Source organism: Epinephelus lanceolatus, chromosome 9 (genome assembly GCF_041903045.1).
Source record: "Epinephelus lanceolatus isolate andai-2023 chromosome 9, ASM4190304v1, whole genome shotgun sequence".
Taxonomy (NCBI): Eukaryota; Metazoa; Chordata; class Actinopteri; order Perciformes; family Serranidae; genus Epinephelus; species Epinephelus lanceolatus.
Window position 1 is genome coordinate 34,592,289 of NC_135742.1, and position 13,133 is coordinate 34,605,421.

At 39.9% G+C, this 13,133-nt stretch overlaps 2 protein-coding genes across 5 annotated transcripts in view; both read right to left on the minus strand.

The window, feature by feature from the left end:
• Positions 1-970: 970 nt before the first annotated feature.
• On the minus strand, positions 971-4,926 carry snrnp27 (small nuclear ribonucleoprotein 27 (U4/U6.U5)). The gene is made up of 6 exons (XM_033619153.2): positions 4,742-4,926; positions 3,141-3,273; positions 2,704-2,798; positions 2,509-2,588; positions 1,639-1,703; positions 971-1,268 (listed from the first exon to the last, which is right to left on the minus strand). Exons 1-6 carry the CDS (start codon positions 4,776-4,778, stop codon positions 1,214-1,216), a joined length of 465 nt encoding a protein of 154 aa, XP_033475044.1. The 5' UTR covers positions 4,779-4,926; the 3' UTR covers positions 971-1,213.
• A 1,789-nt stretch (positions 4,927-6,715) lies between these two features.
• Positions 6,716-13,133, minus strand: part of add2 (adducin 2 (beta)) — a 29,927-nt gene continuing 23,509 nt past the window's right edge. For 2 of the 4 annotated variants that reach the window (XM_033619759.2, XM_033619760.2), the window contains exons 12-15: positions 12,970-13,056; positions 12,732-12,858; positions 10,630-10,713; positions 6,716-8,134 (exon numbers count right to left, since the gene is read on the minus strand). In XM_033619759.2, the coding sequence (XP_033475650.1) occupies positions 7,878-8,134; positions 10,630-10,713; positions 12,732-12,858; positions 12,970-13,056 (555 nt within the window). In that variant the 3' untranslated portion in view covers positions 6,716-7,877. Of the gene's footprint in view, positions 8,135-8,291; positions 8,326-10,629; positions 10,714-12,731; positions 12,859-12,969; positions 13,057-13,133 lie in introns of all 4 variants that reach the window. The other 2 variants (XM_078170893.1, XM_033619761.2) reach the window with 2 other exon arrangements.

Consider the following 13,133-nt stretch of genomic DNA (forward strand, 5'->3'; position numbering starts at 1 on the left):
TTTATCAAACTGCTTCCAAAATAGTGGCTTGTTGATCTGGACGACAGCTAACTACTGTACTTCACCACAAAGCTTCTGTGTGCTGCGATGTGATTGGGTACTGGACATGACAACTCGAGCTCCTATTGGGCATTTACGTCGTCAATGCACCGAGAGGGGTTGTCAACGGCTGCCACTGTGGCGCTGGTTCAGCCATTTTGGTTCTAATTCACATTGGTTAAAGCACTGCGCGGAGGCAAAATGGACCCAGTTTCACCACTACACACCCGTGTGCTATGATTGGTTGCTTGGTAAAAAACTTGTTAACCATTGGCCGCAATGCCCACGAGCTAAAGTGACAACGCCCGCTTCTGACAGAAGACACGCCTCTCTGCCATGCTGCTTCGCGGTGTATGGCGGGGATTGGCTCCCGTGGTGTTGTTTGTCTTATTTCGTGGTCGGTGATTGGTCAGATTCACATGTTTTCTTAGTATTGGCCTCTGGCTCGTCCAATCATAAAGCATATATCCGCGCAGGCGCAAGGCTCAACGGTTTCCGAAACATATCAGTAAAAGCCTGCTTCAAAATGTGACGGATGCCCATTTTAAAGCAGGAAAAATGCAGGACCTCCACTAAGGACAGCGTGTTATTGTTTTAGCTGCTGGATAACGTCCTTTGTCCAGGACTAAATTTGATCACTGATTGAGAAACCAACCTACAGCACGCGCACAGGGAACACCAAATTACATTATATTTGGTAGCATCTGTCAGAAAAACATGAAAGCAAGCTGCACAAGAATACATACCCGTGTCAGTAATCTGAATGTGAATGAAGACTCTCTAATACTACAAACACATTCATCAACTCACAAATGGTAAATGTCGGTGTTAAGTTATTGACAATTACATAACAGAAAATGTTCCTGCATATCATAGCAGATGCAAGAGGCAAAATTGGCTTTCTTGTCTCCATGATCTGGACTACAGCCACTCATTTTTAAAATGCTTTTATTTCAAATAAAATGCCACACAATTCAACAAAACTCAGCAAACTCCTATCAATTTTCAGCCACAGCTGAGCACTGATAAGACCCACTTCTAAAAAAAAATATATACAGAACTGTTGCCTAACAAAACAGGTTTGAAATAACAAGAAATGGCATAACATTATCCACAGCTGTGAGGGGAGAATGGAGGTAAGCTTCTCAGGCATCACAATCAGTTTGTGATACTTTCAGGCGATGAAGTCCAGTGGTCTGTTGAATCCACCTTTTCTGTTCATGTACTGCCTAAAAAAATAAATATATAAGAAAACATTACATCACTGTTACCCTCGCAACACTTGCAGATTACATCATCGAGCACCAATGGGAGAGCCGGGATCTCTGCATAGAAACACCTGCAGAGGTGATTGGCTACAATAACAGTGGTTGATGCTGAAAGCGCTCACTGTGAGGGGACTGAAAGTTGACACTTAAACTCTGCAACCTGACCAGCAACTGAGGATTATTAAACAAAAACTTCGAAACCATCACTACATAATAAAGTCTTATGAAACAATTCCAAAAATTGTGTGTGGCTGTGGGCAACACTGCTGCGTACTGCACGACCAACTAACAGCTCTATGCAATTAGAAACTATTTGCTGTTGTTGACATACCTGTATTTCCTCTTCATGGTCACATTGACAGCATATGCATTGACGGATCCATCGGTTTTCCTCCCCTGTTTGAAAACAATGTTACTGCCTCTCATACACAAAACATCACATACTGCAGTTCAAGTTAAACAGTGACATTTTACTAATTAACAAAATGTCATCATCTCTGCCTGCTTTCCACTGATTCTTTAATAGGATAATTTTGAAGATAGGCTTTTGCAAAACAAAACAATTCTGAACTACAACAATAAATAGCTCCACTAAAATAGGGCTGAATATATTATTATTATACTGTCAGTAACAAAACCATGATGGCAGTGTTTGAAATTGTATTTAACAGATATAACTGAACACAGCATTCTAAATATCAAAATTGCATTTCATATTGCCGAGGTGTTTTGATCCATTGAAAAGAGTAACAAGAAATTAAGTCCAATGTTTCTGTCAACAAAAGGAGTTACATCTCGGTGTCTAACTCAGCACTGCCTTCAATATCATGCCTGGCTAGTTTGTTGTCTAAAAAAACATTATTCTAACTACAGGTTTGTTCAGCTTTCAGCACTTTTTTGTCAATAGGCGATGAATAACTGCAATAGAGGCATGACCTTCATAATGCCAAAAAAAAGCACAGTGAGGGGAAATGTAAGTGAGACAATAGTTGTGGCTACTCTAATAGTGTTGGCGCTCAACATGTGTTAGTGGAAATTCAAAGCACAACAGCAATAAATGTTACATCGAGCAGGCCCACAAAATAAAATCAAACACACAGTATGTCTAACCTCAGTTCAGCTGTGGAATGTAATGAACTTAATTTGAAAAAACTTGCACCCCCTTGTGGCTGAACATCATACGACACCCTTGGCCTCTCACCTTGCTGGAATCAAAGGAACCAAATCCCATCAATTTCATCATCTCAATCTCCTCTTCTGTTTTGCCCTGCATGTCTTCCGCTGTCAAAAAAAGTTATAGTTTTGAATTTCAACAAAACAACATTGCTCTTGGTAAAACATAAACATTTAATAAGCTGAATATGCTCTTATATGAAGTATATTATTAATCTAATACCTGAGATCTGAATGGGTTTTGTTGACTTAGCGTCTTTGCGCTCATCATCACGTCGGTCAGAGGGTGAAGAGGAGCGGTGACGTCTGGGAGGAGACCTGCAGAGGCAACACAATTGGCTATCAAATGGCTGCAGGACAGGTTACCATGACTACAGAGGTCAGGTACTTTTGCAACTTGAAGTGATTAATATTGTTCATGGTCTGTGTAAGTCTACTATGCTTGCAGATGAATGTGCTCATTTTTAAAGGGCAAAGAGTACCATCAATGCGCTCCAAACAATCAGAAAGACTATGCTTTTCTATGACAAAACACTAAACTGATATTAAGTGACAATAAGTCTAAAATGTAATATTCTATCTTACATTTTTGTAGCAGCCAAAATCTGGATATACAAAATACTATTCAGTGTTACAAAATGGCAAAAAGTGCATCTTTACCTTGAGCGTCTCCTGTGAGGAGATCGAGAGCGACTTCTCCGACGCTCTCTATCCCGGTCTCGAGAACGAGAGCGATCCCTTTCCCTTCGCCTTCGCTCACGCTCCCGTGAAGTCGACCGGGAACGCCTTCTCTCTGCAGGAAAGGAAGAAAACAAGATTACATTAGCAGTAAACTGGGGAACTTTAACAGGACTTATTGGCATCCACACACTGACATTCTTCTCTACATCAATTTAAGAGATGCTCTTCTCTACTTTATTGCACTTCTGTGCAACATGTTTTAAACATGCTATAACAGATACAAGTATAAATGTCACTGGAACTATACAAGTCCAGTTTTAGTGCTCTGCGTATGGCAATTTTATTTTACAAAAGCAGAATTCAATTGTGTGCCACAGCTGAATTATTGCCCAGTGACTGACATCAGAATATGGATAGAGAAGACACATGCTGAAACTGTTAAGGTATACACTGACTCTTGATAATATAAGATACTACAGCACTGTCAAGGCACTTTTACTTCAATCTTAAACCTAGCTCATGATTACTTCAGACAGAACTTGGTCTGCTAAGTATGCAACACATTAGCATACAGTTGTTGTTCTTCATGAAAGATAAGGCTCTTATCTCAAACAATGTGCCTTCAAAAATCCCTTTGATTTGGTTTGAAACACAATCCCTGCTTCACGAGGTGCAGTTCAGCCAATATTATGTGATACGTGTGTGGTTGGGGAAGCTGTGACATGAATGTTGCTGTTCTTGCTGATTGCTGCTTTAATTGTATTTTTAAAAATATGTAGATGCTCAACTCTTACTCAGCTTTAACCCTAAATTATCACCATCAGTCTTTGATGTCAGACAACCCCAAGACAGGATGATGTCAATCACAAGTCACTGACTCAAATGGCAAACAATGATTTATTGGAACAGGTGACAATATCTGACGTTTTACCCGTGGTCAAATGATATTATACATAATTATATTATTTCTATTATAACTTATATGCGGTAGATTACCACAATTAGTATATAAAGTGTTTTGATACAACTGCAGGGGCCAAACAGGTTAAGATCCTCAAGCTTCAACTATTCTGCTAATTTGACACTAATATTCAGAGATTTATGTTTAACGCTTTAACTCAAAAATAGTTAAGAACACCAAGGGCAAAGTAATCTAAATATCCCTGATAGTTAAAACGTGTCAAACCTACACTGAACTGTGAGTACATCTAGAAAGTTCTGTTAGCTTCCACACACTCAGAAACCTCCAAAACCTAGTCACTGTGATACAAACCTGTCCAATGTCCCACTGCTTTTTTAACAGCAATAACTACGCTCATGTTGAGTAACTAAGTAACTTAAGCTAACGTCACGTAAATTAACGTTAGCTTCATTATGTAGTAAATATTGGGTGCCATACAGGCCGAAGATTATTGAGTCATATTGTTGGGGAATAAAATAAGGCTAATAACATCTTCTTATACTTATTTATTTTTTTGTGTAAAAGCGAAAACAGCGTTACCGTAGATACAACGACCAGCTAACGTTAACCACACGCAGTGTTGACATTAGCTAAGCTAACGATACTTCTAGTTTCTTACCTCGTCTTGGAGGACTTCGACTCCTGCTTCTGCCCATTTCCCTATCAGATCAAATTTTACTCTCGTAGATCAATGTAGCACCAAATAGAAAATAATTTGCTGTAAGAAACAGTAACAAACTATGGGGTGTTTGTTCGAATTAATGTTAATCGGTACCACTTCAACGCAGGTTCTTCTGTTGTCTTTTATGGTTGATATGTGAGCTTCCGGTAACCTCTCTACAGAAGACCGCCCTCTATGGACCCGGAGGAGAAACTGTCATCTGTCTTACACAGAGTGTATGTAATGTAGGCTATGTATTTTAACAAGGTAAACATAAACATCGTTTACTGTGAGTAGTTAAGTAAGAAGAAGATGAACTGATTTCAAAAGGTATGAAGTTAAAGACAACACGTTTCTTCTGTATTTCAAGCAGGATTAGTTTGTGATTACAATCTTTTACAGTTTCAAAATAACAAAAAAGGAAAAGGGCCTGCAGCAAAAGTGTGGGCACCCTGTATTGTCAGTATTTAGTAGAGCCCCCTTTGGCAAGTATCACAGCTTCTAAACACTTTTCGTAGCCAGCTAAGAGTCTTTCAACTCTTGTTTGGGGGATTTTCACCCATTCTTCCTGCAAAAGGCTTCTAGTTCTGTGAGATTCTTGGGCCGTCTTCATGCACTGCTCTTTTGAGGTTTATTCAGACTTTTAATGATGTTTAGGTCGGGGGACTGTGAGGACCATGGCAAAACCTTCAGCTTGCTCCTCTTGAGGTAGTACCGTTGTAGAAGCCATCCTCTCTTCATCTTCAGCTTTTTTTTTTTACAGATGGTGTGATGTTTGCTTCCAGAATTTGCTGGAATTTAACTGAATCCATTCTTCCCTCTACCTGTGAAATGTTCCCCGTGCCACTGGCTGCAACTCAAGCCCAAAGCATGATGATCCACCCCTGTGTTTAACAGTTAGACAGGTTTGCTTTTCTTTCTGCATCCTTTTTCATCCAAACATAGCTTTCCTTATTGCATTCTAAAAGCTCTATTTTAACTTCATCAGTCTACAGGACTTGTTTTTAAAAATCATCAGGCTTGTTTAGCTGTTCCTTTGCAAACCTCTCACACTAAATTTTGTGGTGAGGTCACAGGAAAGGTTTTCTGCTGATTTCTCTTCCAAGAAGGTCATATTTGTACAGGTGTCATTGCACAGTAGAGCAGTGCACCACCACTCCAGAGTCTGATAAATCTTCCTGCGGGTCTTTTGCAGTCAAATGGGGGTTTTGATTAGCATTTCTCGCAATCCTACTAGCAGCTCTCTCAGAGAGTTTTCTTGGTCTTCCAGACCTCAACTTGACCCCCACGGTTTCTTTTAACTGCCAGTTCTTAATTACATTACAATCTGAGGATACAGCTACCTATAAACACTTTGCTATCTTCTTATAGCCTTCTCCTGCTTCGTGTGCATCATTATTTTAGTTTTCAGAGTGCTAGGCAGCTGTTTAGAGGAGCCCATGACTGCTGATTGTTGGGACAAGGTTTCAGGAGACAGAATATTTCTGAAGCTTTAAAAATTTGCATCACCTGGCCTTTCCTAACAATGATAATGAACAAGCCATAGCTCTAACAAGCGTATTATGATCTGAGACCTTGGTAAAAGTTGTCTGAGAGCTCAAATGTCTTGGAGTGGCCAAACTTTTGCATGGTGCTCTTTTCCTTTTTTTCACTCTAAAATTGTACAAAATAAAAATAATACACTAATCTTGTTTATTATGTTTCATCTTTAACTTCATGCCTTTTGGAGATCAGTTCATCTTCTACAGCATGTGTTTACACTAAAATAAATTCATGGTAAAAATATATTGTACGTTGGTAAAAGTGTGCATTAGCACCACCCACAGGTCTAGATTGTGAGATCACTGTTGCTGTGTATTAGTTGTTACATTACTAGCAATGATTCATAAAGTTAATAAAGCAGAGACAGATAGACATAAACTAGATGTCCAGTTGGTTTTAAATCAAACTTCATCTTTAATGACTGATACATGGTAACCTTGCAACACTCACTTATACATTCTAATATAAAATAAATTAAAACCATGAGCAAACATCACACATCAGCGTTTTGATAACAGCTACTGGTTAAAACAGAAAATAATTACAACTGGTAGGAGGTATTTTGCACACATACATTGAAAAGAAAATGAAAAAAGTGGAATGTTTAGTACCTTCATTATCTTCTGTTACTGGGTTTCAAACTGCATTGGCAAGAAACAAATTCTTTATGCTTTATCCTGTTTTGGGTTATAGAGGCATTTATAGCAGCTCGTGTTTCGCTGCGAGCCAGCATATTCTCCCCCCCGCTTTCTTTTTTCCGTGTTCTTCCCTGCTGTAACAATGTCAATAGGCTGATAGTTTTACATTAAACCTGCATTCAGAGAAGCACAATCAGTAGCTATCAGTATATTTCTACATGTACTGTACCTGTGCTCACGCGGTATACCTGCAACATCTATCTGATAATTAAAACCAAATCATGACTAGAAGATGCCTATGATAATGAACAAATGTAACGTACTAGAATGTCAATATACATATGACAAGTGCCTATACATGGAGAAGGGGTGCATAATTCAAGGAGACTTCAATTTCCACCGTGTCTTGCAAAGTTGTGGATAAAAAAGAAAAAGGTATGAAACAAATTCTGAGCGGCAAGTGCACAAGATCACACGAGTAACCCCAGTTTTGAAAGGAACGTGTATGAATGTCTATACAGTGAAGTTAAGTTAATGGTTTGATAGCACAGCAGGTGAAAATAAGACGTGAGTAATACAGGGACTGTGTGTGTGTGTGTGTGTGTGTGTGTGTGTGTGTGTTACAAGAAGCGTCAAAATGTTGGGTTGTATCCGACCTGGGTCAAATAGTATGTGAAAGTTATTATCAGTGTTTTTTAACCTGCTGAAGATGAATCACCACTTGGGTCAAATCAATGAGTACCAGTGTTACAGTAAAGTATTTGTACGTCAATTTATCACACTGTGTCTGTGGACGACATCTTAACTGACTGTGACTGAAAAGATCGGATGTGGTTAACTCATCGGCTACTCCGTTGTACACTAAGAAATGTTTCACAGTAGTATTTCACCGAGGTCTGGCGTGTCTGAACGCTTCAGGTCTCTGCTTTCTCCTTCTGCTTCTTGCTCTTTTTCAGGAACGACGGTGGCTTGAACTTCTTTTTCTTCTTGGACGGAGACTTGGATGGTGAGCCCTCTGGGGTGCCGCCTTGGGGTTTGGGTGGCGGAGCAGCAGGTGTGGAGGAGGTGTCGTTGGTTGAGAGCGCCTTCATCCCTTTCTCCAGTTCCTCCGTCGTCTGCTTCTCCTCCTCGCCTCCGTTCTGTATGGCTGGAGAGTCGGTCTTTGCCTCCTCTGCTCCAAGTTCAAAACATAAGAAAAAGCACAGAATAATCAGCGACCAGACAGGGAGCCGTCAGCTGGGTGGAGCTGCAAAGCTACATGCTAGACATGTCACTGCAGATGAACATGCTTGCTTAATGAGAAGTGGGTTGTCATTCTCTGTACTTACTAGTGAGACAAGACCAAAGCACCAGAGGTGTGCCCTATGAATCAGTGTGGAGTGACACAGAAAAGGACAGACAGACAGAAAGACAGACAGACAGAGTACAACAGACACGTTGGGTACAGAGACAGATGGGCTGAAATGTAACTCAGACAGTAACAACTGAGACAACAGACTTGTACCAGACATTTTGACTTAAGGCTGGGCAATATACTGATATTATATCAATATTATATGAGACTAGATACTGTCTTAGATTTTGGATATTGTAATATCTTAAGTGTTGTCTTTTCTTGGTTTTAAAGGCTGCATTACGATAAAGTGATGTAATGTTCTAAACTTATCAGACTGTTCTAGCTAGTCATGATAGTCATATCCACATTAATGATAATTATTTATCAAAAATCTTATTGTGTTAATATTTTGTGAAAGTACCAATATTCAAACCATCAATATAATTGCAATATCGATATTGAGGTATTTGGTAGAAATATCCTGATATTTGATTTTATCCATATCGCCCAGTCCTAACTGACTTCCTGTGCTCATGTGGAACTCATAACCAAAATAATGTCTGCATTCCATTTACGTTTACTTTTAGCTATTTTAGCCAGGGCTCACCGGCAGAGCTAAATGGACCAGAGCCATTTTTAATGAAAAGTTCATCCTGTATTTTCCTGCTTTGTCAAGTCAAAATGTCTTTCATGAGAAACATAACATGATACACACACCAATACAGCCTGACACCCCATGTTACTCCTTTATGTATCTAACATGTAGTGCTGGGGAGTAGTCAACTACATGTAGTTCAATTTAGTCATAGTTGGTTATTTTAATACTTAGCTACTTTGGGTCAGGTCATCTCTGTAGTTAATTACAAACTACATATTCTTATGACATTTTTTGGCATACAACATGGCACGTTGCTACAGCTCCATGGTTGTCAATTGATTAATCACCTATTTCATCCTAAAGACATCTGCCGATGAATACTATGAATTTTCTTAGAAGTTTAGCATTTTCCTTATTCCACCCCAACAACTGCTCCCTAAACCATCCTTAAAGCACATCCTCTGGGTGCCTAGGTGAGGACTGGCCTGCCCTAGTCCCTAAATCGGAGTGTCAGTTTAGTTGTAGCTCCAAGTAAAAATATGAGATTCCAGATTTTTTTTTAAACAAATTGTACTTTAACAAGCTATTTTTTAGGTGCAGTTAAGATGTAGTTGAACTACTTTTAATTGTGAGGTAGCAAGTAGTTTATGACTTAGGAGGTAGAGCGGGTCGTCCACTAATCGGATTATCGGCGGTGCATTCCTGAGCTCCTCCAGTTAGCATGTTGAAGTTTCCTTGGGCAAGATACTAAACTCCAATTGTTCCCAGTGAGTAACTGCGTAGCAATGTTTAACTGAGTAGCAGTAGGCACCTTGTACGGTAGCCTCGGCTACTAGTGTATGAACATGTGTGTGAATACAGTAGGTGAATGTGGCATGTTGTGGAAAAGCGCTTTGAATGATCAAAAGACAAGAAAAGTCTTCCAATAAATCCATTAACTGTTTGATAAACTACAGTTTTAACATAGTTTCCCAAACACTGCTAACATGTAAACATCATTGGGACCAGAAATGAGTAAATTAACTTCCAATCCACAGAAAACACTGTAAACAGCTTTCATAAAGACTACGTCCTCTGACAAAAACTCACACCAAAATTAACACTGTATTTATACTGTGCTATAATCTATGGCTAGCCTTAATAATTCTAACCCCAAACTTTCACCACTGACCGCTGAGCAGCATCAAACTGGTTAGTTGCACTCTCCACAGCCAGTCACTATAATAATCGTTGTGCTGTTATTTTCAGTTTGTGTTTCAAGCTCTTTTTTTCAACTGTAACTGTATTTTCTTTTGAAATTGAAATTTTAGTCGCTGTTTAATTGGGACGCAAATTCAGATTCAAAAGTTACAGATATTTCCATGTGAATTTTGTTTAAATTTTGTTACCATACTGTACATTAATGTGTCCTCGTTACCCTCCTGGCTGTATGTATCAGCACTTTCCAGTGAAGTAACTATTATCACGACGAGAATAGTTATCTCTGATCACTAAATTTCTGTATTGAGAAACTGGCATTAGATGAACTGTTTCTGGACGTGTGCTAACAGAGACGGTATCAGCAGCATATGAAGAGGTGTAACACAGCTGTCAGTGAGTGTTTGAGGCATGAGAGGGCAGAAGCAGCACTGGATCACACATGAATCCATGTAAGGCTTGGAGCAGGCTGCTGGTCAGATACGCGGTGTGCAAAGCAAGCAGAGCAGACAGTCAGCTCTCTGCCAAGCCTCACCTGAGAGAGGAGGGTGGCTAGGTGGAGGGCCCTTTGTGGGAGAGGTAGCGGGAGAAGACTCCTTGTCATTTGCCACCTCCTCCCCTACTTACACAAACACACAAAGGCACACACATAGTGAGGAACAGTGAGGGTGCAGGAGGTTAGAGTTGTTTAAGGCAAAAGAGACGTGAACACAGTTTACATGACAGTCACAAGAGAAACCAAGTTTGCCTAAGGGTGCTGTGTGTAACATTTTAACTTCAACTATTTGTACAGACATTTTGTACCATGCAACAAGAGTTCAGAATCTGCTGCATGGGCTGAATGACAGCACAAGCTGAGCAAACAATGTCACAGTTTCTGACAATGAAATATAGAATAAGTAAAAGCCTGGTGGAAATTTTAATTTGAAACTGAAAGCCTGTATTTGCAGTTACTATGTTACAAACAGCACCTTTAAGAAGGTTAGAAAACAGTGTGCAATGCATTAATAGGGAAAGTGAGAGGTAGCATATTAAAGTGCCTTTCCTGTACTATACATCCAAAAGTATGTAGACACTCCTATGGTGCCAGTAAATGACTGTACAAGACAGTGAAATGAAATTCAATAAGATCAATCAATAACAATAAACAGATAATATAGTTGGTTAAATTGTTAAATGGACTGTAAATAGCTACATGTATTAAGCTTTACGGTTTTCCCTTAACCTCCAGTCAGTTGTCCTTTCGTTTTTGGACACTTAAAAATGTCTCTATTCCCTATTTTCTCTATTAGCCTACAACTTGTAGGTCTGTCTCATGATGCCATGGGACCCAAAACCATCTAGAGACATCTGTAAATCAGTGGATACATTTTTTTGAGTGTCACAGCCCCCACTAAATTACTCATTTAACCATCGGGATTTGATCTATTTGGTCTGATAACATTTAAAAAGTCTAGAGGAGCAGTGTGATTAAATCATTTTATCCCCATTTAAGTTAGCGAAGAGCTAAACCGGAAGTTAGCCACTCGGCCGGCGTAAGTTTCTGGTCTGCCTGCTCTATAGAGAACCCTGGGTGTGACGTTTTTTCTGTAGGCTGATGCGGAGGTTAGCATCTGGTTCCCTCGTCAAAAAGCCAATGGGGTTTTTCCATTGGAATACTGGATTATTGCCGAAAATAAGCTCTGTGGAAAACTCACATTTATGTTACTTACACATTTTGTTCAGCAAAGTAATCTTTACAAATTAACACCACTTGATGATATGATTTTTTAAGCGTAAATGCAATTGCCAGAAGTAAAAAGCTAACGTTAGGCTATAAACAAACTATTCAGCGGTCACATAACGTAATGTCATCACCACAATGAGGCTGTCATGATGTTCTGTAGTCTTATCTAGCCACTTGTTAGCAACCACCTTTGGAAAAACAGATGGAAGCTTCAAAGTTCATGAGTGACGTATTTTATGTCGCAGAACAAATTGTGAAAATCTCTTAAACTTGTATGAACCACAGACCTTATTTCAGGCTTCTAACCAAAAACCTATTAAAAAAACATTAACTTTGAGACAAAGGAACCAGGAGTGCTAAAATGTTAACTCATATCTGGGTTTGAAGACTCATTCTCACCTACTCTCTAGGCCCAACGATGCAGAAGCACAGCAGAAGAGCCGGCTAATTTTACACACGGAAATCAAACTTTTTTGACTTCGTGCACCATGGAGCAACTTCCATAGGAATGAACAAGGCCCTGCCTCTGACTCTGTGTCGAGTTCTCTTTATACATCCACAGTCTTATCACCCAACCCCAGTCGCCAACCTCACTAAGCTCTTGTGGCTGAATGGGAGCAAATCCCTGCAAAATGTGATGGAAGGCCTTCCCAGAGGAGGCGAGGCTTAGAGTAGCAGATTACTGCCTGTGGTTTTGGAAAGACATGTTCAGCTATCACATATGGGTGTTGTTTGCCAACATAATCTTAACCATGTGTAGAAATTACTTTTAATTTGAGGATAAATCTAGTTCTACACCTAAGAATGAACACCTACTGTATACAATGACTATAATAGCCGCTACTGTAACTGTATGTTTCAGAATCTAAGTATAGTTAATAGTCAGCTGGGTTGAGCTGAATGAATCATACCATTGGTCCCTCCATCCTGTTTCCTCTGCACCTCCTTGCGGTACTCCTCCAGCTCCTGATCCGTCAGCTGGTTGAAGGGGTTGGGAGGTTCTGGCTCTGCTGGGACTTTAGGTGGGCTGACTGGAGACTAACAGCCAAGCAGAGACAGAAAATCACAGCTTTTAATACTGTAGTTAAAGAGGAGGATTTGGAGAGGAAAGGAGCCAGATCTTTGGCAAGCAGTGAGACTGTAGTTTACCGGAGGACTGTCAACTGTTATGACACTGGCGAGGACTTGAGACTGTGGTCCTGCTGTCTTCATGTCCTGACGATTCTGCTGTCGGATCTGAAGAGAGAGAGTAATCACTTTTGTATAACACTTCTGATTCATGTGACAGGACTGTAGCCAGGGGTTAGGGTTAG